Here is a 26,300-nt window from a genome sequence, read left to right as displayed (position 1 = left end):
GGGCAGTTACAGTAGTTCATTACTGTTTATTGTTTTTCTTCTTTTTTCCTTTCACTTTGTTGCCTAGGCTGGAGTGCAATGGTGCAATCTCAGCTCACTGCAACCTTGACCACCCAGGCTCAAGTGATCCTCTCCTTTCAGCCTCCAGAGTAGCTGGGACTACATGTGCGCACCACCACACCCGGCTAATTTTTGTATTTTTTGTAGAGGGTCTCACTTTGTCATCCAGGCTGTAGTGCAGTGGCAGGATCTCAGCTCACTGCAACCTCTGCCTCCCGGGTTCAAGTGATTCTCGTGCCTCAGCCCCCAAAGTAGCTGTGATTACAGGTATGAGCCACCATGCCTGGCTAATTTTTGCATTTTTTGTAGAGATGGGGTTTCATTGTGTTGCCCAGGCTGGTCTTGAACTCCTGAGCTCAAGCAATCCACTTGCCTTGGCCTCCCAAAGTGCTAGGATTACAGGTGTGAGCCACTATGCCTGGCCTCATTGTCATTTTGATTTGCATTTTTCTGATGATTAGTAATGTTGAGCATTTTTTTTCATATACCTGTTGGCCATTTGTATGTCTTTTTTTTTTTTTTCTTATTTCATTTTACTTTTTAGAGACAGTCTCACTTTGTTGCCCAGGCTGGAGTACAGTGGTGCGATCATAGCTCACTATAACCTCCAACTCCTAGCCTCAAGCATGCATGTCTTCTTTTGAGATATCTATTCAGATCCTTTGCCCCCCTCCCTTTTTTTTTTTTTTTTTTTTGAGACAGAGTCTCGCTCTGTCACCCAGGCTGGAGTACAATGGCGTGATCTTGGCTCACTGCAACCTCTGCCTCCCAGGTTCAAGCAATTCTCCTGCCTCAGCCTCCCGAGTAGCTGGGATTACAAGCACACACCACCATGCCCAGCTAATTTTTTGTGTTTTTAGTAGAGACGGGGTTTCACCCTGTTGGCCAGGCTGGTCTCAAACTTCTGACCTTATGATCTGCCCACCTCGGCCTCTCAAAGTGCTGGGATTACAGGCGTGAACCACCTCACCCAGCCCTTTGCCTACTTTTTATTGGGATTGTTTATTTTTTTGCTGCTGAGTTGTTTGAATTCCTTGTATATTCTGAATATTAGCCCCTTGTCAGATGAATGGTTTGTAAAGAGTTTCTCCCATTCTACAGGTTGTTTCTGTTGATTGCTTCCTTTGCTGTGTGGAAGCTTTTAGTTTACTGTATTACCATTTGTCTATTTTTGTTGTTGTTGTTGACTGTGCTTTTGAAGTCTTAGCCATAAAATCTTTACCTGGACCAATGTCCTGAAGTGTTTTCCCCATGTTTTCTTCTAGTAGATTTATAGTTTCAGGTCTTATGTTTGTCTTTAAGCCATTTTGAGTTGAGTTTTGTACATTATGAGAGATAGGGGTCTAGTTTTATTCTTCTACCTATGGATATCCTGTTTTCCCAGCATCATTTATTGAAGAGGATGTTCTTTCCCCAATGTTTGTTCATGATGCCTTTTGTCAAAAATCAATTGACTGTAAACACATGGATTTATTTCTAGATTATCCAGTCTATTCTTTTGGTCTGTGTCTATTTTTATACCAATAACCTGCTGTTTTGATTACTATACCTTTGTAGTAAATTTTGAAGTCAGGTGGTGTGATGCCTCTAAGTTTTGTTCTTTTTGCTCATTATTGCTTTGGCTATTAAGTATCTTTTGTGGTTCCATACAAATTTTAGGATTGTGTTTTCTATTTCTGTGAAGAATGTCATTGGTATTTTGATAGAGATTGCACTGAATCTGTGGATTGCTTTGAGTACCGTCATTTTAACAATATTAAGTCTTCCAATCCATGAGCATGGGATGCCTTTCCATTCGTTTGTATCCTTTTCAATTTTTTTTTTTTATCAGTGTGTTATAGTTTTCATTGTAAAGGCCTTTCACTTAACTATTAGTAATTAAGTTTTGGGGGAGTAAAAAGTTATATGTGAATTTTCTAATGTGCAGGGTTTTGGCATCCATAACCTCCACATTCTTCAAGGATCAACTGTATTTTGTTGAGGATTTTTGCATCTATGTTTAGCAGGTATATTGGCCTGTAGTTTTCTTTTGTTGTGTGTGTCCTAGTCTGGTTTTGGTATTTGGGTAATGCTGGCCTCATAGAATGAGTTAGAAAAAATTTCTCTTCTATTTTTGGGAATAGTTTGAGAAGAATCAGTGTTAGTTCTTTATAAATTTGGTAGAATTCCGCAGTAAAGCCATCTGATCCTGAGCTTTTCTCTGTTGAGAGACTTTTAGTTATTGATTCAATGTGGTTACTCATTATTGATCTCTTCAGGTTTTCTATGTTTTTTTCCTGGTTCAATCTTAGTAGATTGTGTGAGTCCAGGAATTCACAGATATCCTCTAGGGTTTCCAATTTGTCAGTGTATAGTTGTTCATAATAGTCTCTAATGATCCCTTGTATTTCTGTGATATCAGTTGTATGTCTCCTTTCTCATTTCTAATTTTATTTGGGTCTTCTCTCTTTTTTTTCTTGGTTAGTCCTGGTAGTGGCTTATTGATTTTTTTTCCTCACACACCAAACACAGGTTTATGGATTTTGTTTATCTTTTTTTTTTTTTTTTTTTGAGACGGAGTCTCTCTCTGTCGCCCAAGCTGGAGTGCAGTGGTGCAATCTCGGCTCACTGCAAGCTCCGCCTCCTGGGTTCACGCCATTCTCCTGCCTCAGCCTCCCGAGTAGCTGGGACTACAGGCTCCTGCCACCACGCCCAGCTAATTTTTTGTATTTTTGGTAGAGACGGGGTTTCGCCATATTAGCCAGGATGGTCTCGATCTCCTGACCTCATGATCCACCCGTCTCGGCCTCCCAAAGTGCTGGGATTACAGGCGTGAGCCACTGCACCTGGCCGGATTTTGTTTATCTTTTTTAAAAAACAACTTTTTATTTCATTGACCCTTTGTGTCCCTTTTTTAGTCTCTATTCTATTTAGTTCTGCTCTGACCTTTTCTTTCTTTCCTTTGGGTTTGGTTTATTCTTGCTTTTCTAGCTCCGTGAGGAGCATCATGAGGTTGTTTACTTGAAGTCTTCCTACTTTTTTTGATGTAGGCATTTGTTGTTATATAGTAGGGTATAAATGACTGTTCCAATCATTTTGGCTTCCAAATGATTGGAAACTAAAAGCATGCAAGGCCAGTGCGGTGACTCACGCCTGTAATTCCAGCACTTTGGAGGCCGAGGCAGGCGGATCACCTGAGGTCAGGAGTTCAAGACCAGCCTGGCCAACATGGCGAAACCCTGTCTCTACTAAAAATACAAAAATTAGCTGGGTGTGGTGGCAGATGCCTGTAATCCTGGGAGGCAGAGTTTGCAGTAAGCCAAGATCGCACCATTGCACTCCAGCCTGGGCAACAAGAACGAAACTCTGTCTCAAAAAAAAAAATAAATAAATAAAAGCATGCAGGAGTTATCAGTCACTTATAACAGTCATTTTCCCCCCCAATTGTATGGAATTGCATGGAATATTTTTTTCCATCCATTCACTTTCAGTCGATGTGTGTCTTTACAGGTGAAGTGAATTTCTGATAGGCAGCATACAGTTGAGTCTTTCTTTTTTTTTTTTTGGACAGGGTGGTGGTGACAGCAATCTATTTGGGCTGGTCCCCAGGCCCCTGGGTGGCGTGCTGGCACTGGCTGCAGCAGGCTGGGTGGGCCAGCGCCTGGGCCTCTGGGAGATGCACACAGGAAGCAGTGGTAGGGTAGGCAGGGTGGACCTGTTCTTGGGCTTCTGGACAGTGTGCATGTGTGGCATGTACACCAGTGGCAGTGAAGGGGATGGATCAACCCCTAGGTCTCTGGACAGTGCACATGGACAGCAGCAGTAGGTGGGGTGAGCCTGCCCTCAGGTCCCTGGAAGGAGTGCATGAGTGCTGACAGAGCAGGTCAACCCCCAGACCCCTGGCTGACATGCATGGGTACCAGCATTGACATCAGTAGGTAGGGTGGGACCCTCAGGCCCCTGGATGGTGCACATGGGTGGTGAGTGTGGTGGGCTGGGCAGATTGAATCTCAGGCCCCTGGATGATGTGCACAGGTGCTGGAAGCAATCGTGGTGGTGAAGGGCAGGGCAGGCTTGTTTTCAACCCCCCAGATGGTGTGCATGGGCACTGGCAGTGGCAGGCAGGATGGATTGATCCCCAGGCCCTGGAAGGCATGCTCGGGCACCAGTGGCAATGGTGGTGGGCAGGGCGAGCCTGTCCTCAGATGTCCTCTGCACCTGCAACCAGTATGTGGGCTATCTCCACACAGTCAGTGGAGAATGGTAGCCCCAACAAAGAAAAATAATTCATGAACAGAATTTTTTCAGTTCTTTTTTTTCTCCAGCTTTATTGAGGCATAATTGACAAATAAAAATATAGCATATTTAGCCGGGCACGGTGGCCCACACCTGTAATCCCAGCACTTTGAGAGGCCAAGGTGGGCAGATCACTTGAGGTCAGGAGTTCAAGACTAGTCTGGCCAACATGGTGAAACCCTGTCTCCACTAAAAATACAAAAATTAGCTGCGTGTGGTGGTGGGCACCTGCAATCCCAGCTAGTCGGGAGGCTGAGGTAGGAGAATTGCTTGAACCTAGGAGATGGAGGTTGCAGTGAGCCGAGATCATGTCACTGCACTCTAACCTAGGTGACAAGAGCAACACTCTGTCTCAAAAAAAAGAGAAATATATATTTTCTCACACTTATAATCCTAACACTTTGGGAGGCTGAGGCGGGAGGATCACCTGAGGTCATGTGTTTGAGACCAGCCTGGCTAACATGGTGAAACCCCATCTCTACTAAAAATACAAAAATTGGCCGGGTGTGGTGGCGCGCACTTGTAGTCCCAGCTACTCACGAGCCTGAGGCAGGAGAATTGCTTGAGCCTGGGAAGGAGGCGGAGGTTGCAGTGAGCCAAGATCACCCCATTGCACTTCAGCCTGGGTGACAGAATGAGACTCTGTCTCAACATAAAAAAGGAAAACAAACAAAACAAACAAACCCAAGGGACTTCTGATGCGAGTATCCACTGAAGCTTACCACAGGTCCACATGGCATTCTGATTAACTGTGGATATCTTAAGTACCAGTTCTACTGGATCTACTGAATCATAAGGCCCAAAGTACAGAGTTGCCTGCCTTGCAACTGGATCTTTTAAGCTGTCCTCTCTTGCCCTAGATGCCCCTCAAAGCTGGCAGCACTTCTAGTCTTGATGAGCAGAACATTCAAATGTGGCCAATGTTGACTCCAAAATTCAGAGGTTCACTATGCAACATGTCTCCTTTTTAGAGATAAAGAGTGCAAGGTACAGCAACTTGTCCATCTTTTTTTTTGGTGAAAAGACAATCTGCCAGGCTTAGTGGCTCATGCCTATAATCCCAGCACTTTGGGAGGCCAAGGTGGGCAGATCATTTGAGCCCAGGCATTTAAGACCTGCCTGGGCAACATGGTGAAACCCTGTCTCTACAAAAAAATATAAAATTAGCCAGGAGTGGTGGCATGCGCCTGTGGTCCCAGCTACTCAGGAGGCTGAGGTGGGAGGATTGCTTGAGCCTGGGAGGTCTAGGCTGCAGTGGGCTGAGATTGCACCACTGTACTCCAGCCTGGGTGACAGAGCAAGACCCAGTCTCAAAAAAAAAAAAAAAAAAAAAAAAAGGGCAAACTGTTTTGGTATTACTATAAGAATACACACATATTTACATAAGACTGGGCATTCATATGATGCCCTTTCTACCTTCGTGGCCAAGAAATTTATGCAGTCACACTTCACTGTGTCATCTTTTCCTTGGGAAATATTTCTCCTTCACTTTTCTTGAGTAAAATTTCCATAATGTGTACAAATCTTTTTTTTTTTTTTTAACCCCCAAGACAGAGTCTTGCTTATTGCCCAGGCTGGAGTGCAGTGGCGTGATCTTGGCTCACTGCAACCTGCACCTCCTGGGTTCAAGCAATTCTCCTGCCTCAGCCTCTCAAGTAGCTGGGATTACAGGCAAACGCCACCACACCCAGCTTTTTATTTTTATTTTTTTTGAGAAGAAGTCTCACTCTGTCACCAGGCTGGAGTGCAGTGGCTCAATCTTGGCTCACTGCAACCTCTGCCTCCAGGGTTCAAGCGATTCTCCTGCCTCAATCCCGAGTAACTGGGATTACAAGTGTGCGCCACCATGCCTGGCTAATTTTTGTATTTTTTGAGATGGGGTTTCACCATATTGGCCAGAATGGTTTCAATCTCTTGACCTCCAGATCCACCTACCTCGGCCTCCCAAAGTGCTGGGATTACAGGCGTGAGCCACCGCACCTGGTCTTTTTTTGGGTACTTTTAGTAGAGTCGGGGGTTTCACCATGTTGGCCAGGCTGGTCTGGAACCCCTGATCTCATGATCTGCCAGCCTCAGCCTTCCAAAGTGCTGGGATTACAGGCGTGAGCCATCGCGCCTGGCCAAAGTATACAAATCTTCAGCTTGATAGATTTTTACCCATTTGCATGTGTGGTGTAAAACACCACAGTGAGCAAGATACAGATCTTCCTCCAGCATCCCAGAAGGCTCCTTCCTGCTCTCTCCTAGTCAATGTCCTATCAGAGCTAGACTCGACTCTAGTGTGTATTACAATAGCTTAGTGTCACCTGTTTTTGAACTTCATATAGATGTATAACCACAGAGTATGTACTCTTTTGATGTATGGCATTTTTTTTTGCTCTGCATAATCCCATTGAGATTAATCCATGTTGTTGCATACAGCAGTGGTTCATTTCTTTTTCATTGCTGAGTAGTTTTTGATTATTAGAATATACCATAATGTGGCTGGGCGCGGTGGCTCACGCCTGTAATCCCAGCACTTTGGGAGGCCAAGGTGGGTGGATCACGAAGTCAAGAGATCGAGACCATCCTGGCTAACAAGGTGAAACCCCGTCTCTACTAAAAACACAAAAAAATTAGCTGGGCGTGTTGGTGGGCGCCTGTAGTCCCAGCTACTCGGGAGGCTGAGGCAGGAGAATGGCGTGAACCCAGGAGGCAGAGCTTGCAGTGAGCCGAGATCGCAACACTGCACTCCAGCCTGTGCAACAGAGCAAGACTCCATCTCAAAAAAAAAAAAAAAAAAAAAGAGAATATACCATAATGTATTTATCCACCATTCTGCTGATGGACTTTCAGGTTGTTTCTAGGTGTTTTGTTTTGTTTTGTTTTGTTTGAGACAAAGTCTCACTCTGTCACCCAAGATGGAGTGCAGTGGTGCAATCTCAGCTCACTGCAACCTCCACTTCCCAGGTTCAAGCAGTTCTCCTACCTCAGCCACCCCAGTAACTGGGATTACAGGTGTGTGCCACCATGCTTGGCTAATTTTTTTTTGTTTGTTTGCTTTTTTTTTTTTTTGAGACAGAGTTTCGCTCTTGTTGCCCAGGCTGGAGTGCAATGGTACAATCTTAGTTTACTGCAACCGCCGCCTCCTGGATTCCAGTGATTCTCCTGCTTCAGCCTCCTGAGTAGCTGGGATTACAGGTGCCTGCCACCATGCCCAGCTAATTTTGTATTTTTAGTAGAGATGGGGTTTCGCCATGTTGGCCAGGCTGGTCTTGAACTCCTGACCTCAGGTGATCTGCCTGCCTCAGCCTCCCAAAGTGCTAAGATTACATGCATGAGCCACTGACCGTGTGTGGCCATTTTTTTTGTATTTTTAGTAGAGACGGGGTTTTGCAATGTTGGCCAAGCTGGTCTCGAACTCCTGAGCTCTAGCATTCCGCCTGCCTTGGCCTCTCAAAGTGCTGGGATTATAGGTGTGATCCACCACAATGGGCCATGAAGATAGTCTATTTGAAAATACATAATGAGAAGAGTAAAAGGAATGAAAAAGAATGACGATCACCTACAAGATGTAGAAAACTACCTCAATAGACCAAATCTAAGAATTATTGGTGTTCAAGAGGGAGTTGAGCAAGAGCAAGGGGTAGAAGAAAGCTTATTCAAAGAAGTAATAACAGGCTGGTATGGTAGCTCATGCCAGTAGTTCCAATGCTTTGGGAGGCCGAGGCAGGAGGGTTGCTTGAGGCCAGGAGTTCAAGACTAGCCTGGGCAACATAATGAGACCTTGTCTCTACAAAAAATAAGATAAAAAATTAGCCAGGCATTACAGGTGGTGCACACCTGTAATCCCAGCTACTTGGGGGCTGAGGCAGGGAGGATCACTTGAGTTCAAGAGTTTACAGCTACAGTGAGCTGTTATTGTGCTGCTGCACTACAGCGTGGGCAACAGAGTGAGACCTTGTCTCCAAAAAAATAATAATAATAACAGAAAACTTTCCCAAACTTGAGAAAGATACAAATATCCAGTTACAGGAAGGCCAAAGAACAGATTTGACCCTCTCCTCTCCCCAAAAAACACTTGAAAGTATAAAACTACAGGCATGCCGGCTCACGCCTGTAATCTCAACACTTTGGGAGGCCACAGTGGGAGGATCATTTGAGCCTAGAAGTTTGAGACCAGCCTGGGTAACGGAGCAAGACCCGACTCCTATTTCTAAAAAAACAAAATAGAAAGTAGAGTGGTAGCTGCCAAGAGCTGGGGAGGGGCAGGGGAAATGGAGAGTTTTTGTTTGATTTTTTGGGTAGATATTAGCACTATGCTTATGTTGAAAATGACTTTGTTCTGAAGAAATATATGCTTAAGTATTTAGAGATGAAGTGTCTTGATGTCTGCAACTTACCTTTTTTTTTTTTTTTTTTTTTTTTTTTTTTGAGATGGAGTCTCACTCTGTTGCCCAGGCTGGAGTGTAAAGGCGCGATCTCGGCTCACCACAACCTCCACCTCCTGGGTTCAAGCGATTCTCCTGCCTCAGCCTCCCAAGTGGCTGGGATTACAGGTGCGTGCCAGCACACCTGGCTAATTTTTTTGTATTTTTAGTAGAGACATGGTTTCGCCATGTTGGCAAGGCTGGTCTCGAACTCCTGAACTCAGGTGATCTGCCCGCCTCGGCCTCCCAAAGTGCTGGGATTACAGGCGTGAGCCATTGCACCTGGCCTGTTTAGTTTATTTCTTAAATAATGTAGTTGGGCCGGGTACGGTGGCTCACGCCTGTTATCTTAGCCCTTTGGGAGGCCTAGGCAGGCGGATCACCTGAGGTCGGGAGTTTGAGACCAGCCTGACCAACATGGAGAAAACCCATCTCTACTAAAAATACAAAATTAGCCAGGCATGGTGGTGCATGCCTGTAGTCCCAGCTACTGGGGAGGCTGAGGCAGGAGAATCGCTTGAACCCAGGAGGCGGAGGTTGGGGTGAGCTGAGATCGAGCCATTGCACTCCAGCCTGGGCAACAACAGTAAGTCTCTGTCTCAAAAAAAAAAAAAAAAAAGTCAAATTTACCAATCTTATCCTTTCCGTTTTTGAGGGCCCTGTCACTATCTTGATGCGTCTGCCCTCTGCTGGAGATAAGGGGAGCTGCAGGGCAGGTCTTGAACTCCAGCAATTCATTCCCCCTGTGTGACTGTATTATTTGGCAGTTAATTCTTTTCAGTCTATGATATGAGTTTAAGACTATTCTCTGGTTTCCCTAAAATAATGGTAATAATAATAACAACATGTGGCTGGGCGCGGTGGCTCACGCCTGTAATCCCAGGACTTTGGGAGGCCAAGATGGGCAGATCACCTGAGGTTGGGAGTTTGAGATCAGCCTGACCAACATGGTGAAACCCCATCTCTACTAAAAACACAAAAATATTAGCCAGCACGCGTCTGTAATCTCAGCTACTTGGGAGGCTGAGGCAGGAGAATCACTTGAACCCGGGAGGCGGAGGTTGTGGTGAGCTGAGATTGCACCATTGCACTCCAGCCTAGGCAACAAGAGTGAAACTCCATCTCAAAATAAATAAATAAATAAATTAAATAATAATAATAATAACATGTAACATCTATTGAGCACAAACGGTGTTGCAGGCAGTGAGCTTAGCGTTACATCAGTTTCTCATTTAATTGCCACAATACCCTCATAGGTAGATACTAGTATTGTTTATCCCTATTTTACTTTTGAGGAAACTGAGGCACAGAAGGACTAAGAAATATTCTCAAAGATATGCAAGTAGTAAGAGGGAGAAGCTAGGATTCAAATTCAAACCCAAGCAGGTTGCACCAGGCTTGTTACCATAAATCTATTTTTTTGATTTATTTATATGGATTTCTGGGTAGAAGTAGTAAATGGGGCAACCATTTAAATACTCTCCCATCTCTCTTGGGGATTTTTTTTATAAGGTCTTATTTTATTTCTATTATAAACTCACAAAAGGGCCCAGAGAGCCCAGAAGTGTGACTCAATCAGCTGAAGTCGCCAAAGCAGCTTTTCCCCTTAACAGTAGTTAATATATTTGCAAAGATCATCCAAAAACAAACACACACTTAAATATCACCAGGTCAGGAAGTAACTGAAATATGGAACATTTGTTAACTCTTTTTTTCTTTTCCTCTTTTTTTTTGAAGATAGGGTCTCGCTCTGTTGCCTAGGCTGGAGTCCAGTGGTGTGATCATGGCTCACTGCAGTCTCAACCTACTAGGCACAAGCCATCCTCCCACCTCAGCCTCCCAAGTAGCTAGGACTACAGGTGTACACCACCATGCCCAGCTAATTTTTATTTTTATCTTTTTAAAATAGAGATAGGTTTCCCTATGTTTCCCAGACTGGTCTCAAACTCCTGGGCTCAAGTGATCCTCCCACCTCAGCTTCCCAAAGTGTTGGGATTAACAGGTGTGAGCCACTGCACGTGGCCTAACATTTTTTTTCTAAGGGCTAAATGTCACAGTAGTAACGTATTCAGAGGGAAAAAACCCAAATGTCTCACATAAGAAAATGACAGTCCTGATAAACAATGCTAAAAGTGACGTAGAATACCTGTTTATAAACTGCTGTTTTCTTTCTTTCTTTCTTTTTTTTTTTTTGTTGAGATGGAGTCTCTCTCTGTTGCCCAGGCTGGAGTGCACCTCCACCTCCCAGGTTCAAGCGATTCTTCTGCCTCAGCCTCCGAAGTAACTGGGATTACAGGCACCCGCCATCATACCTGGCTAATTCTTGTATTTTTGTAGAGACGGGTTTCACCATGTTGGCCGGGCTGATCTTGAACTCCTGACCTCAGGTGCTCCACCCACCTCAGCCTCCCTAAGTGCTGGGATTACAGACATGAGCCACCGTGCCTGGCCTGGGGAAAGATTTTTAAGGCCAGAGGAAGGGCAAATTCACTTTTCCCGCTTCTGGGGCATTTCTGGCAGCTGCAGTGGTCACCTGCGTTCCTGCAGTTCCAACAGCAGCAGCAGCAGCAGGGGTGCCAGCAACAGTGCCTGTGAGCACTGACTCTGGTAGTGCCAGAAGGCTGTGTAGTAGGCATGGTTGACATTTGTATCTGTTTCAGATTTCCCAGCCACACAACCTCACTCCCAGACCATTTCTCTCCCTCAGTAGCCAGCATTAAAAAAAAGAAAAAAGAAAAAAATGTGAACTGTAACACAACTTCCCAGAGAACTTAAACCTCACACCTGTGTTTTTACTCTCAGTGAGGTTAAATGCATTTGGGGAGGATTTCTGTGACCCACAGAGCCACTGTGCAGTACTGCATAAGACTGGGGCCTATGCAGCTCTTTTTTTTTTTTTTTTTTGTGACAGACTCGTACTGACGCCTGGGCTGGAGTGCAGTGGTGCAATCTCGGCTCACTGCAATCTCTGCCTCCTGGGTTCAAGTGATTCTCCTGCCTCAGCCTCCCAGCTGGGATTACAGGTGCCCGCCACCACACCCAGCTAATTTTTTGTATTTTTAGTAGAGATGCAGTTTTACCATGTTGGCCAGGCTGGTCTCGAACTCCTGACGTGATTCACCCACCTCAGCCTCCCAAAGTGTTGAGATTACAGGCGTGAGCCACCGCGCCTGGCCACAGCTCTGACCTTTTAATGTTACTTTCCTGGGCCCTTTTGTGGCACTATGGTGGGATTCTTCAAGTTCTTGACTTTGAGGTCCTGTAAACTGAACCATGAGGCTGACTCTGGCAGTGTTACTTTTATAAAAACTCATACATCACATCTATTGTTTATGCACTTACCTGAGCTAAGGAAATATTCACTAAAGCACCCGACAGGGGAAATGACAGCATCATGGCTAGGCCTGCCTGTTTCAGGTTTTTGGGACTGGAATATTACTTTTGACTTCCTATTTGGGAAGGAAAAATCATTCCAAACTTAACCCTTTCTGCCAAAGTTGCTCTTATTTCAGGAGTCAACTGGCCTTCCTAGTTGTCCATGTCAACTGCACTTGTCAGAGTTGGGGAAATAACCACAGGGTAAGTGCAGGAGGTAACATTTCCCAAAGATTTCAGGGAATACTGGATAACTGTGACTGTTCCATATGGAAAATTTGGAGTATGCTGGGAAAATATGAGGAATGACTTTAGGTGTAATGACGTCTAGGGTGGTCTCCTTGATGGAACAGGTTAATTGGGCAAATGCATTCTTCTCTTGTCCTACCTATATGGACCACTATAAGCAGCTTGCCTTCACCTGGTAGCAGCACACCTTCACGATTCAGCCTGAGAGATGAACAACTCTACAGTTTTGCATAACCAGATCCTCAAGACCTACCTACACCATCCATCCCCAGGACAGCATGGCAGGGGGCCACTCATTGACACCATGCTTATTCTAGACAACTGGAAGGGGCAAGAATCCCAAGTTTCGTGGTCAAACATCTATACTTGATTGGGTCCTTCAGGAAAAATTTGCCACTCACAAATTGCTGGTCCATCCTGCCTATCCCACAAAGCCTGGTGGGCCTCCTCCCATCTTGGTGAAAGCACTTACTTTTGGGTGTTCTGCTCCAAATGCATTTACCAGGTAGACCCCAAATCTACCACCCACAAGTGGAGTCTTGAACAAGACATTCTCTGGGTGGTCCAGGCTGCAGCATGATTCTGGCAACTCTGCCCCTTGAAACCCTGCAGAGCTCATTGTCTGTAGCAGATCCAATCCCTACTAGGAACTTGAGGCAAGGATCTGAAGAGACTCTGGTGTTTTGAGCAAGGCCATGTCCATCAGGTTAACCATCCAGGGTTCTGTGGAGATCAGGCATTCTACCCTGGGGCATCACATGACTCTGCAACCTGGACTGGATGGGATCTGAGGCTACCTGCGCACCTGGCTGCACTCTATGTTCCATTAGAAGCAGGTGCAATGGCCCTGGGTTTGAGTTAACCCTGAAGGTACCAATAAGCTGCCTAGTGGTGCCTATACCAGCAAGGTGGCTGTGACTAGAGAATAAAAACGTGACACTTGGTTTCCAGGTGGTTCTGCATGACATAACGGCATCAGCAGTGAATGCTGAGTTCCAGCCTCATGCTGGACAGCAGTGGAATTAGCCCAAAGACAGAGCTTCGAGGTCAGCGTGTCCTCTGTCTGAACAGACAGATGGCTTGTGTCTGGATCCTGGTACAGAGGCCTTGGAAAGAATGAAACTGGAAGATGGAGACAAGGAGGTCCAGGGAGGAGTATGTTACATAAAACCGGACTTCCTAACACGGGCCTATGTGCCACATCACCAAAGGCTTCTTCCAGTGCAGGGGGCCAGATGGTCCACTCTTCACCATGACGAAGCCGGAGGCCATGGAAGACGTCGTCAAACCATGTGTTTCCATCAGGTCTCACTCCAGATGCCTCGCACCTTAAAAGCAGGGATGCCACTGTGCTCTGGCTAAAGTTGTTGCCAGGGGAGAAGAGCTATTACCGGCCTGAGGAGGGAGGCCAAGGTTCTCAGGAGTGCAGTGCTCTGAGGGCTGGGTGCCAGGCACCACCTCTGCTTGCACCTTATTACCTGCTTTCTCACCTGCAATAAGAGTTGCCCATATACCCTAAAAGGTTTTCATTTCTTGGGGGTCCCTAGGCCTTCCCTGCAAAGTGGGAGTCATGGAGAGAAGCTGGAGTTCATGTGCATGGCAGCAAATGGAAGCTGCTCTGGTTGAGAAACATTCCTCCAGCTCATCCCAGACACTGCTTGAGGGCCTGCATCTGAACCGGGATTACGGATCTATATACTCTCTTCATCACCACAGGCAGTCCCGGTACCCCCAGAGTTTGGTTCAAGTGCTTGCTAAGCCACACTAACCTCAAAAAATCTTGGTCAACCAGGTCTCCCCTGCCAGCAGCAATCTGCTGAGTGGCCCAAGGGCGCTGGCAATGCCAGGGCAAATGTAGTCACTGAGGCCATGGGTGGACAGACCCATTCCTAATGGTCTCCCTGCTTTTAAGTCACACACCTGCCAATCCTAGCCTGGAATATTTAACTCTTCATGGCTTCATCACCTGTAAGGCAAAATACCACCTCTTTGTGGAACCTAGAAGAAATGCGGTCTCCTCTTTGCCTTCTGGGTCTTGGATACACCAGACTCTGGCCAGCAAAGCCCAGTATAGAGCAGAGGCAGGCCCCTGGCCAATGGTTAGCTTGTGGCTCAGGTCCTGGGTGACATCTGCTCCAGGCTAGAGCCCTAAAGCTCCAGATGAGAGATCACTACACTTTTCCTGTAAAAAAAAGTTAAATATTTTAGGCTTTGCAATTCATATGGTCTCTGTTGCAACTACTTGTCTTTGCCACTGTAGTAAAAAGAAGTCAATGAATGGGTATGGCTGTGTTCCAACAAAACTTTATTTACAAAAACAGGAAGCAGGCACGTTTGGCCCTCAGACTGTAATTTGCCCATCACTACTCTTGATGATACTCAGATGACCTGGCAGGCTGAGGGGGCTGTGGCCCTGTCTGATCCTCTGTGAGATGGAAACCACTCTAGGGTCTCCTGGTGTGCTGAGGCTCTACACAGGGGCAGAACAGGGCACTGTGTTTGGAAGTTTCTGACCAAGTGTTGACAGCAGAGGGCAAAACGTGAAGGCTGTGCTGGATAAGGCTGAACCGTCCTCATAAGCAGCACCAACTGCTTTATTCCAGGTCAGGGCCAACTCTTCCACCACAATACCAACATGGTCCCTCGGCGGGCACTGTCTTTACTGGGCCCCTAGGAGTCCCTGCGTTGTGACCTGACCACCAGCCCCTCTCTGGTGATGGCCCAGTTGTAGTTCTTCGGGGAGTCCAATGCTGCTTCCACCCGTGCCTCCAGGTTCTCTCGGGTGATGAAATTTTTCACCTCTTCCTATCGGGAGAGAAAAGCCCAGCTCAACAGGAACCCCGGGCACATGCCAGCCAGCCCACCCAGCCTGCTGGCCTCTCACCCCACTGAGAAAGCAGCTCCCACTCGCCCTGGGGAAGCATGCCTGGAGCCCAGGTCCTCTTTGAGAGCCCCTCTGGCCTCCCAGTGGAGTGATATCAGGTTGCTTTGCTACATTGCTCTTTTCTCAGACACTTTAGCCATAGCCCCGAGCGCCAGCTATGAAAATCTCACGTCCTGGTAGGTGAAATTCATCCCTCAGTGGTCCCCTCTGAATCACTCTAACTCGTCCTTCCCCCTATTACTTTATTACTTTATTTATTTATTTTTTTGAGACGGAGTCTCACTGTCGCCCGGGATGGAATGCAGTGGCTCCATCTCGGCTCACTGCAACCGCCGCCTCCTGGGTTCAAGCGATTCTCATGCCTCAGCCTCCCCAGTAGCTGGGATTACAGGCGCACACCACGACGCCTGGCTAATTTTTGTATTTTTAGGAGAGACGGGGCTTCACCATTTGGCCAGGCTGGACTCGAACTCTTGACCTCAAGTGATACGCCCGCTTAGGCCTCCTATAGTATTGGGATTACAGGTGTGAACCACCGCTCCTAGCTACCCTTATATTACTTTAAATCAAGCCTCATCCATTCTCACTGCATTACTCCTAAGTGGTCTCCCTGCTTTTAAGTCACACACTTGCTAATCCCAGCCGTGAAATATTTAACCCTTCACGGCTTCATCACCTGTTATGCAAAATACAACCTCTTTGTGGAACACAGGGTCCCTCCCACAGACCTGCTAGGCACCTGAACACTGTCCAATTACTCTGCTCACCTCCGGGTCTTTGCGCCTGACTGGCACTCTCTCTCCTCTCCCAAATCCTGATCTGCCAACTCTAAGTCTCTGCACACAGCCAGCGCCCGCGTCGCGGTACCCAGAATTCCCAGTGCCCCGCAAGCCGCGAACCCAACTGGAGTCCCACCCTCCGGAGGCGTTGCCCACCTGCAGCTGCAGCACTTCCCGTTCCTTGCGCTGCACCCAGGCCTGCATCTCTTCGGCCTTGCGGGCCTGCTCCAACGCCTGCCGCTGCTCCTGCTCCCGTTCCTCCTGCCGCAGCCTCGCTATCCTGTGAGGGTCAAGGGGCCGAGGCTGAGCGGGGCCCGGGCTTCTCCCAGGCCGGCCAGGCCGCCCCGCCCCGCCCCGCCTCCCGCCTCCCGCCCCGCCTCCCGCCCCACGCACCGCAGCTCGTGCAGTCGCCGGTTCTCCTCCTGGTTCCAGGCCATCAGCTCGCGGTGCTCAGTGGCGTACTTCAGGGCCTTGCGCTCCGCCACAACTCCGGCTCGGGCCTCGTACGCCTTCCTCCGCACCTCGGACACGAACTCCTTCCTGGGTGCAGACGCGGCAGGAATCGGCAACCTCTTCGCCCGCCCCCACCGTCCCCAGCGCGCGCGGACGGCCACCTCCCCCCGGCCGCACACCTGAGGGCGCGCACGGTCTGGCGGTAGTGCTGGTAACGCTCCATCAGCACGAAGAACTCCGCAGGGTCCACCGGGGGCGGCATGTTCACGCGCCCGATCTTGGATTTGGCCGGCGGGTCGTAGCGGGTCTTGCGGCCGCGCACTGGCAGCACCAGCTGGGTCCGGGGCCCGCACTGGGTCCCCGCGCCCAGGCGGCTCAGCGCGCGTAGCATGGCCGCGACTCTTCACTGCGGCCGCGCTGCCGGAACGCCACCGTGCCCCGGAAGCGGCGCGGGGCACCTTGGGACCTGTAGTCCTCAGGCTGTCCCTCACACCTCGCCCGGCCGTGTGGCCTCTGGAACCCAAGCCGCGACCCTGCGGACGTCCGCACCCAGCCCCCAGGCTCTGGCCCAGCCCTCCCGCCAGGGCCCGGGGCCATCCCTTCGTTCCTCCCTCCCGCGGGGCCGGACCTGCCTCCCTCCAGCCCCCACGCAGGGAAAGGTCTCAGCGGGGAAGAGAGGGAGGGGACGAAGGACAGAATTCGAGGCAACAACTTCGGAGAACCTCACACTTTATTGGAGGACGGCGGGACGGGGCGGGGCTCTCGGGCTGCCGTCTGCGGAGGGAGAAGTGGCGGTCAGGCCTCAAGACACTGGTCTCGTGACCGCCGAGCTGCCACCTTCCCGGTCCTCTCCCTTCTTGTCCCCACCAGTCCCCACCTGGCCTCCCAGAGCTGGACGCGCCCCCGCCTCCCCTAGAAGCCTGAGGATCCAGCGGGTGTGGGGATCTCCAGCTCCCTTGGGCGTGCCCTCTTGTCCACACTAAACAAGCCTGACGCATGGAAACCTGAGCCCGTACACATAAATCAGGCGGTAAGACTTTGCCTCATAGGAACTTACTACTTTCTTCTTTAGTTATCGTGCTCTCCTGATGCACTTTAAATATGTTTGATTTGCAAAATAGTAACAAACCATTTCCCCACGCCTGCCTTCTGCTATGTCTTGGGGAGCTCTGCAGTCCCTGAGATGTTCCTAGTGCACATGTCAGTGACCACCTGGTCCTCTTAGCCCTGTTGTCTATTTGCCTGAGGTTGCATCCCTCACCTCTTTCCACTGCCCCAGGGTCTGTCCATTTCAAGACAGTCATTGGCTCAATTATCTCCTTCTACTCTACTAGTGACTTCAGTCTTTAACCTAAGTGTTTTATAAATTGTCTAGAATCCTCCTGGGAAATAGGAAGGATAGCAGATAGCACCCTGCTGTGTGCAGTAGGGGCACTGAGAAATGATTGGTGGTGCTGTGGCAGGGGGCATTCTCAGTGGTGTTTCATTCTCCCCACCCTCCCTGCATCCACCCCTAAGCCACAATGGCCACTGATGACCAGTGGCTGGTCTTGATGCTGGGGACCTTTCATCCCACTCACCAGTAGTGTCTGTGCCAGATATCGCTTCCTGCGAAGGGACCACCACGCCATGGTCCTGCCCTCCCAGGGCATGCTGTCTTCCAGGTGAGCCAGGGCATCACTTGGGAGGCCATAGGTAGCCTGGGCTGGGCTGCCTGCTGCAGTGCCCAGGGCCCTTCCTTAGAAGGGAACTGATGCTGTCCTCCCTACCCCGACCTCAGGCTCCGGGTGGGTGGGGGAGCCCCCAGCCATCACTTTCTTCCTCCCAATCAGGCTGGGAGACACCCACCTGGGGGCCTAAGGGCATTCTGAGGATCCTGGGCTGAGCTGAGGGCTCGCTTTCCTCCAGGGTACCAGCCATGGGACCAGTGCTGAGCCTCTGAGGGTCCAGGGTGAGCAGTCAGCAGCATCAGGAGCAGGAGGAGGCCTCGCCTGGAACTGGCCATGGCTGCTCTAATGGACAGGGTACAGCATTCAAGGAGCCTTACCTCACCCCTACATCCCACCCCCCTTCCTACAGGGCCACCTTGGAAAACTGGCATCCCAGGGGCAGCTTTGGTATCTCCTTATGCCCTTCCCTCTCTGCCACGGCTCTTCATCCCAAGCACACAGGGGTCCAGATCCTGGGGGATCCTGGCCCAGCAGGGGACGATGCTCCAGGGGACCAGCCTTCTCCCTGAGCCCGGGACACAGAGGCTACCTGCCTTGCCAACTCCGAGGGCCCTCCCACTTGTCCAAGCCCATCCATCCTTCCTTCAAGGAGTTTCCAGAAGTGGAAGAAAGTTGGAGGGGAACAGAGACCTGAATTCAGGCCAATGGATGGGAGGATAGATGGATGGTCAGTGGAGTTCTCAATATAGGGGCGTCTGGAGCACCAGTGCTAGGCCACGGAGTGGCAGGCCTTCCGCCCTTTTCTCTGTGGCCTGCTGTATCTCTTTCATAGTAGTTGGGGATGTGGAATGGATGTGTGGTGTTGATGGGGGCAAATGCTTCTACCCCTTATTCCCTCCCATGCCAGGGGCAGCAAGCACAATAGATGGTAGAGCTGTTTCGGAGAGGAGAGGAAAAGGGGACTTTTCTGGCATGGTTCAGGGGTGGAGGTGCTTGGGAATGGGGAAGAGGAGCAGCACACCATGGACCCAGGATGAAGCTCGATCCAGGTGTCCCAGCCCTTAGGGAAGGCTCCCCACTCACCGAGGAAGAGCTGTGGATGAGATGGCTCCTTCAGGCGGCTGCAGGACCTTAGCCTGATGGCCCCAGGATTTATAGACCAGGCAGCTCCACCCCCAGACTCCAGTGACGTCTTGAGAGGGGAGGGGGAGCTTACTACCCATCCCCCTTCCCAGAGCATCCACTCCACGAACATTCACCAGGCAGCTGCTGCCCTGAGGCCACCAACAGATGCTCCCTGGCCACCACCTTCCCAGGAGCCTCCAGGCCCGGGACTCCTGCTTCTGGCTGGCCCATGTCCTGGTCTCACCTTCTTACTTGCCAGGCTGCATCTTCAAGCTCCTCATCTTGAGACCTAGAAAGCCCTCACAGCCCTCCCTGACGTCAAAAGAGCGTCCTGGGCAGGGGAAATGCCTGGGGGTTCCCCAACTCTCAGCTCAGGGCTTTCCCTGGTGGAGTGGAGGCCTAAGAGTAGGGAGCCTGGCAGGCTGTTCAGAGGTACAGGGGAGGCTGTGACCACTGTCCCAAAGGGCTTGTTTGCTCACTATAGAGTGGGTTGGGTGGGACAATCCACATCCACATACCTGGGAACCAGGGCTGGGTCACTCCAGATGGCTGGGTTTGGGTGGGGCAGTACCTACCCAGGAGTGGCTTCTCTCCTGGCGAAGAAGCGGACCCATGAGATGGGGCCCAGCTGTTGGGCCAGTGCAGCCTCCCAGGGCCATCAGCAGCTGGTAGAATAATTTTGTTCCTCAAGGTTCTAACCCCTCCCCAGTCATGGATTTAGACACAACTAGCCTGGCTGCTGGAAGTGGGCTCTTGCCTCCCAGTCTGCGTCAGCAGCTCAGCTTTCCCTGGCCAGCCATCAGCCTCTGGGGGTCAGAGGCCTATTTACAGGGTTAATAGCCAATCTCCGCGCTTGGGCTGAACAGCATATGGGAGGGCCAGGGTCAGGCTTGGCATTGTGGTGGACAGAGTCATTAGGAGAGCTGGTGCATCAAATCCTGTGACAAAGATGGGGAAGGGGAGGCATAATGGGCATCAGTCAGCCCTAGACACCTGGACTTCAGCAGCCAAGGCAGGATGGGCACACCTGTGAATTTCCAGACTGACTTATTAGCAGGGACCTGAAACGAATGTGTGGCCCGTATGTTCAGTTAAATTGTTTTGGCTTAAATACAGACTTTGTTAACCGGGTGATTTTTAGGAAAACATTTGCTTTGAGGTTTAGTGAAAATGAATCTAAGTTCAATGTACTAGTTTAGTTCTGCTTGGGGTTTACAGAACGTTTTATTCAAAGCTGGTGTTCATTTAAAAGGGGGATGGGTGCCTTTATTTATTCTGTAATTTGATTTTTTTTTTTCCTGAAAAATCTAAACCGAGCTAAGCTTCCTGGGGAAAGCTCTGCTTTCCTTTTTTTTCTGGCAACATACTTAGCTTTTTAGAAATGTTTGATGTCCTTTCTAGACTAGAACTCTGAACTCTTGTATCCCTCTCATTAGAACATAGAAAGCCATCTGTTCACCATGGGGCTCCAGTCCTCAGGATATGAAGTCACTGCAGCCTGGAGCTGTGCATACTCAGGTGGGAAAGCAGAGGTTCAGAGGTGAATAAACACTCAGGTGCTGCAGGAGCACAGAAGGACACAAACTGAGCAGGCGACCTGGGTGAAGGACAGAGACGAGTGAGCTGGAGTCATGGACGCAGGGAGTGGCAGCGGAGGGGTGCAGCGTAAGGAACAAAATGGAAAAGGGCCAGCAGGAACTGCTGCGGATCCATGGGGCCAGAGAATGTGGGAGGGTCAGAGAAAAGGAGGGTGGGCCCCTGGGTGTGGGCAGTGGGAGGCAGGCATCTCTGGACAACCCTGACATGCGACCAGGATATGGGGGACTTGGGATTGGAGGAGAGCTGAGGGTCCACAGAGACAGACCCAGAATCCTGACCTCTGAGGGAAGAGACAGTGGAGGAGCAGCTAAAGGGTGAGGATAAGAGGCAGAGGACAGCCTGTGACACAAGGGAAGAGACCATGGATCCCTGGGGTTTAGCACCAAGGTGACCTTGGTGAACAGGGATGAAAAAGAAACGTGTGGGAATGAAATGAGGAAGAGGGAAGAGACAGAGTACAGGCTTTTTCATGTAGTCTCTCATAAACAGGGAAGAACTTAGGCCTGGGGTGGGAGACATGCTGTTTATGTAATTAATTAATTAATTATTATTATTTTTGAGACGGAGTCTAGCTCTGTCACCCAGGTTGGAGTGCAGTGGTGCGATCTCGGCTCATTGCAGTTTCTGCCTCCCAGGTTCCAGCGATTCTCTTGCCTCAGCCTCCCTGGTAGCTGGCATGTACCACCACACCCGGCTAATTTTTTTATTTTTAGTAGAGATGGTTTCACCGTGTTGACCAGGCTGATCTCGAACTCCAGACCTCAGGTGATCCGTCCACCTTGGCCTCTCAAAGTGCTAGGATTATAGGCATTAGCCACTGTGCACAGCCTATTTTTTTGAGACAGGGTCTCTTTGACCCAGGCCGAAGTGCAGTGGCATGATCACGGCTCACTGTAGCCTCTACCTCATGGGCTCAGGTGATCCTTCCACCTCAGCCTCCCAAGTAGCTGGGACTACAGGTGTGTGCCACCATGCCTGGCTGATTTTTGTTATTTTTTTGTAGAGACAGGGTCTTGTCATGTTGCCCAGGTTGGTCTCGAATCCTGGGCTCAAGTGATCCACCTGCCTTGGCCTCCCAAAGTGTGGGATTACAGGTGTGAGCCACTGCACCTGGCCTGCTCTTTATTTTTAATGAAAGAGACTTGAGTATTTGGGACAGGGGAACAAGGAAGGAAACTGCAACCCAGGAGGGACCTGCCCAAATGAAGTAAGGTCTGAGTGTGGCAGGATGTAGGGCTTTGGGTGTGTGGTGGGTGCAGGCTGTTACTCTTCCCCTATGGAGAAACACTCCTACCCTAAGCCCCTTGGGTCACAACTGACTGGCTGTGGGAAGGGCACTGGATGAAGCGGTCACCCCTGCCCTTTCCACATGACTGTGCTGTGTGAGCCTCAGCACATTTTCCTTTTGGCCTACACTAGTTTCTGTTGGGTTCACCTCTCTTGTAAACATGCATGCCCCAAGTAGAAAGCAAAAGAGGAGTGAAGAGGGAGGCATGAAGGGATGAGGGACACATCTACAGCCTGAGCAAGACAGGGAGCAAACAGCTGAGGTCATTCCTACCTGGAGACACCGGTTTTGCACCCAGGTGATGCCTATCCACTGGCCAAATCAGCATGGACTTCAGCAGAAAACCACTCAGGCCACGGTGCCACATCCTGCTGAAGGCCAGCCTTGACAATAGGAGGCAGCCTGCTGGGAGGCACAAAAGCGCCTGTGAACGGCCTCATCTGCACATTCACTGAGTGGCTTGCTGACCCAGTGCCTGCCCTCCTGCATCGACTTGGACTTGGCCACACAGAGCACTGAAGGGTAGCCTGCAAGGAGCCAGGGGCTGCTCCCCAAACTTGGCACCCCTCACCAGAAATTCCTCAGATTCTATCTTTGCCTAATTTATCCATACTTCTCTTGAGACTACTGAGTTTTAAGTTTACTGCCTCTTGGGAGTTCCTTAGTTCCTACAGAACTAAATGTCTCTAATGACTCACACTCACCTCCTGTAAACTTCCAGAGGGGTCTGTTGCAGCCCTTGCCTCCTGGGTCCCTTCTGCACATCTCCTTCCTTCCCACAAACATCCTGGATATGTGGTGCACAGACAGGCTTCCCTCCTGGAGCCACTACATGTTAACTGCTTTATCTGGACTCTGAGGCCCTCTGTAATGTGGCTTCACTTCGCCTTTCCTCCTTTTCATTTATCTAAATTTCCAGCATCCCATGAGTCTGGTTCAAGTCCCACCTCCTCCAAGAAGCTCAGTAGTGCTGACCCCTAAGCATGCCTCCATGGACCAGGCTGGGGTGCCACCTCTCACTCCAGAAGCCTCTGCGGAGCCCAGGCCTGTGCTGGCTCTTCAAGAAAGGCCCTGCCTGACAGCCACAGCCACCAGTTCACTCTCCTGCTCCTGTAGTAAGCTGCTGATGAGGCTGGGAGGCAGTGGACAGACCCATTCTCCCAACGCAACAAAAGATCAAGATCACACTTCCCCAGCACACCCTGTAGTTAGGCATAGCTATGACCAGGTGAAAACCTTGTGAAGCCAATGAGTGGAATACGGGGTGGGTTATGAGTGGAAATGAAAAGTGCAGATTTGGCTTCCTGTCCTTAGAAATGAAGCTGCTGGCTCTCCATGCTCTTTCCTCAGGGTAGAATATGGACATGGCAGTGACCCAGCTTCAACCATGAGGATGAGAACAATATCCTAAGGATACTGGGTCTCTGGACAGGGCAGACTGTTATAGGAGACATAAATGAACATCCAGCTTCTTTAAGAAACAAAAGTTCAACACTTTTGTCTAACATGTCACTCAAAACCAAGTTGGGATCTAAGACTCCCACCATCCTGACTTCTAGATCCGAGAAACATTCACATTCCCAGAAATAAGGACCCGTATGAAAGAAAATGGAAGCAATTCAACACAATACATGTGGATATAAAGACTTATCCTGGACAGGGTGACACAATCCAGACAGCTTTGTAGCAAAGCACCACAGACTGGAGAGGTCAGACTGGCCTCAGCCCAAAGCTGAGTCAGCTCCACTCTCCCCTGTGCCCCCGTCCTTAAGGAGACTCAGTGAGGACCTGGCCACCTTCCATAGGGAGGAAGGCTGGCCAGGACCACTAAACCAAAGATGTGCTGGCAATGAAAGGAGGGTCCTGGAGATCACCTAAGAACTGGAGAGGCTGTGTTTGGTGGATAGAAGGAGTTAGGGGACTGTGGCCTCTCTCAGATTGCTCAGAGAGAACAGCAACAGCAGGGCCATGAACAGCCGAGCCCCAGCCTGTATGGCTGACCCACCCCCAGACAAAGGGAGAGACATTTCCTCAGGGAGTCAAAGCTTTTATTACCTGATAGTCCCTAGTGTGGTGCCAGAGATACCGCTCTGGTCCTATTACTCCCATGATATAGGTGGTGGGGATGGGGGAGGGGACCAGGGACAGAGGGGAGGGATATTTACAGTGCATGATGGTATGGGGACAACCACTTTCCTCTAGAGCTCTGAGTACTTTGTGCTTTTTTTCTTAGTTGGTGCCGAGCTACCTGGAATGGATTTTGTGTTTATCTTCTTTAGGGAAAGATATATTAACCAAAGCACAATCCAGCCCAATTTCCTGGCTGAGGATTTCACGATATCAGTCCAAACATCACACTATTTAATTCCCCAATAAAACATTGGAAAAAGGACTATCAGTGCTAACACATTTACATATAAAATTTCCACCTAATAGGTAATAGAAGCCTATGTACCAATTTCTAAAACAGTTATAAGATATATACACAATTTGGGGTATATTAACAAAACAGAATATTACAAAATATTAAAGGCAATCCTCCTGGTCCACGGACGCTTGTTGCCGCTTACTTGAAGTTGGCATAATCTGAGAATGCATCAATATATTCCTGCACCACCTTGTAGCAGAACTCATACTGTTCCTGGAGAGTGAAAGATAGGGAAAAAGCCAGGGTTACTGAAGAACACACAGTACCTGTAATTCCTAACAGACTCTTTTTTTTTTTTTTTTTGAAGATGGAAAATCGAGAGGAACTGAATGTTTTTGAACTTTCACCTGAGCTCTGATCTGCCTGCCAGAGTTCTGACAGCATTCCCCTTCTGGGCTGAATGCAGCAGACCTTCTACAAGCAGAGCTGACCAGAGCTGACCCAGGCTCTACAGAGGTCAGACATGCAGGTGCTGGGCTGGGAGACAGTGCAACAGAGCATGGCCCACACTTACCATGGCTGCCAGGCTAGCATGCACCCTGGCTCTCAGAACCTTGTCTCCCAAACCTACTAACATTCACTTTTCTTTACTCCTCAAACATTTCTAGCTCCATGGGATTCAGGGAAACCTCTGTGGATGTGTGGCTTGTTAAAAGTCAGACCTCTCAACAGGGAGCCCAAGCCCAAAGGCAGGTACTCCTCCTGGATCTTTCTTACCCACAGAGAAGTGCAGATGAGCCCTGTGGGGCACCCAGACACCCCCTTCTAACCTGGCCTATCCTCTGGCAACAGGGGCTATGTTCCCATTGCTGACATCCTGCCTCCCAACATGCTTCCTGTGTATCTGGGGCACCTTGGGAGGGGAAGGGCAGGTCTGTGTTTAGACAGTCTTCTGACTCCTGGGTGGGCCCCTCTGAACAGCCTCCTCCCTGAGCTGGCCCTGACAGAGAAGGGCTGCAGGTGGTGTGGTGGCAGGGACAAATATGTGGGCAGCATACCAGTGTCTGGACCATGTGTGGCCTCTGTAGCCGTAGGCTCTTGACAGTCTGGAAGACATCCAAAATCCCCTCTGCTTTCACACGCTCCAGGACGGTGCTCAGGGCACAGAAGGTCCCCGTCCTTCCTGCCCCAGCGCTGCAACAGAGCAGACACATTTACCACACCCGTCATGGCCCTCTGTGCAAGGGGGTGAGTGACAGTGGTAAGTGGTAGACAAAGAGGTGGGGGCAGGCAGCCGGTGCTCGCCTTTGCCCTGTGGGCCCCCACCCAGCCTGGACCGGTTCTGGGTCGGGAGGCAGTGTACCCTGTGCCCTTCCTGCATGGCCCCATGTATTGTGGAGGGACTCACCTATTGAACTGTGGGGGATGACCTTCACTCATACCCCACCAGCACGGAGCCATTGCTGTCCACCTGCACATGCTGGCCTGAGTTGTCCTGACCTGCCGTTTGCTCAGGTTAGAACTAGCTCTAGTCCTGTCTTTCCCTTTCCCTGACAAACCCCCTCCCTACACTGGTGTGTATTTGCTGATTCCCTTCCATGTCTCTCACTTTCTTCCTAAATCCCAGGAATCCAGACTCTGACCGTGACGCTATCCCCCTATTCAATGTCATCAGCTGATTCACCCACCAGACACTGAGTGCCTACTCTGAGGCAGGGACTGTGGGATTTAGCAATGTCCCTAGACAAGATGTGTGTTAAGAGAAG

At 49.6% G+C, this 26,300-nt stretch overlaps 4 protein-coding genes across 10 annotated transcripts in view; 1 reads left to right on the top strand and 3 right to left on the bottom strand.

Annotated features, from left to right (window-relative positions):
• ITPA (inosine triphosphatase) overlaps window positions 1–16,388 on the bottom strand; it is a 182,923-nt gene extending 166,535 nt beyond the window's left edge. Inside the window, exon 1 of the mRNA XM_050745697.1 lies at window positions 16,379–16,388. The gene's annotated coding sequence lies outside the window, so the exon portion shown is untranslated. The remainder of the gene's footprint in view (window positions 1–16,378) is intronic.
• The window catches only part of FASTKD5 (FAST kinase domains 5), a 488,950-nt gene that overhangs the window by 96,481 nt on the left and 366,169 nt on the right, over window positions 1–26,300 (top strand). The window lies entirely within an intron of this gene.
• MRPS26 (mitochondrial ribosomal protein S26) overlaps window positions 14,657–26,300 on the bottom strand; it is an 82,470-nt gene continuing 70,826 nt past the window's right edge. Inside the window, exons 2-5 of one of the 2 annotated variants that reach the window (XM_050745703.1) lie at window positions 16,664–16,884; window positions 16,425–16,571; window positions 16,188–16,311; window positions 14,657–15,173 (exon numbers count right to left, since the gene is read on the bottom strand). In XM_050745703.1, coding sequence (XP_050601660.1) covers window positions 15,039–15,173; window positions 16,188–16,311; window positions 16,425–16,571; window positions 16,664–16,875 — 618 coding nt within the window. In that variant the 5' untranslated portion in view covers window positions 16,876–16,884 and the 3' untranslated portion in view covers window positions 14,657–15,038. Of the gene's footprint in view, window positions 15,174–16,187; window positions 16,312–16,424; window positions 16,572–16,663; window positions 16,995–26,300 lie in introns of those variants that run through there. The other variant, XM_050745702.1, reaches the window with a different exon arrangement.
• LOC126929412 (progonadoliberin-2) lies at window positions 17,033–25,724 on the bottom strand. 6 transcript variants are annotated; one of them, XM_050745709.1, is made up of 6 exons: window positions 25,593–25,724; window positions 22,440–24,807; window positions 19,238–19,872; window positions 18,333–18,496; window positions 18,065–18,201; window positions 17,033–17,258 (listed from the first exon to the last, which is right to left on the bottom strand). In XM_050745709.1, the coding sequence occupies exons 3-6, from the start codon at window positions 19,375–19,377 to the stop codon at window positions 17,208–17,210; spliced, it is 492 nt and encodes a 163-aa protein (XP_050601666.1). In that variant the 5' UTR covers window positions 19,378–19,872; window positions 22,440–24,807; window positions 25,593–25,724; the 3' UTR covers window positions 17,033–17,207. The 6 variants fall into 6 exon arrangements, with proteins under 6 accessions (XP_050601666.1, XP_050601667.1, XP_050601662.1 ...); XM_050745710.1 differs by having other exon boundaries at window positions 18,065–18,198; XM_050745705.1 differs by having other exon boundaries at window positions 18,333–18,491.

This window comes from Macaca thibetana, chromosome 10 (assembly GCF_024542745.1).
Source record: "Macaca thibetana thibetana isolate TM-01 chromosome 10, ASM2454274v1, whole genome shotgun sequence".
Classification (NCBI taxonomy): Eukaryota; Metazoa; Chordata; class Mammalia; order Primates; family Cercopithecidae; genus Macaca; species Macaca thibetana.
The sequence above is the reverse complement of the archived record's forward strand: the minus strand, read 5'-3'. Positions and strand labels throughout refer to the sequence as shown.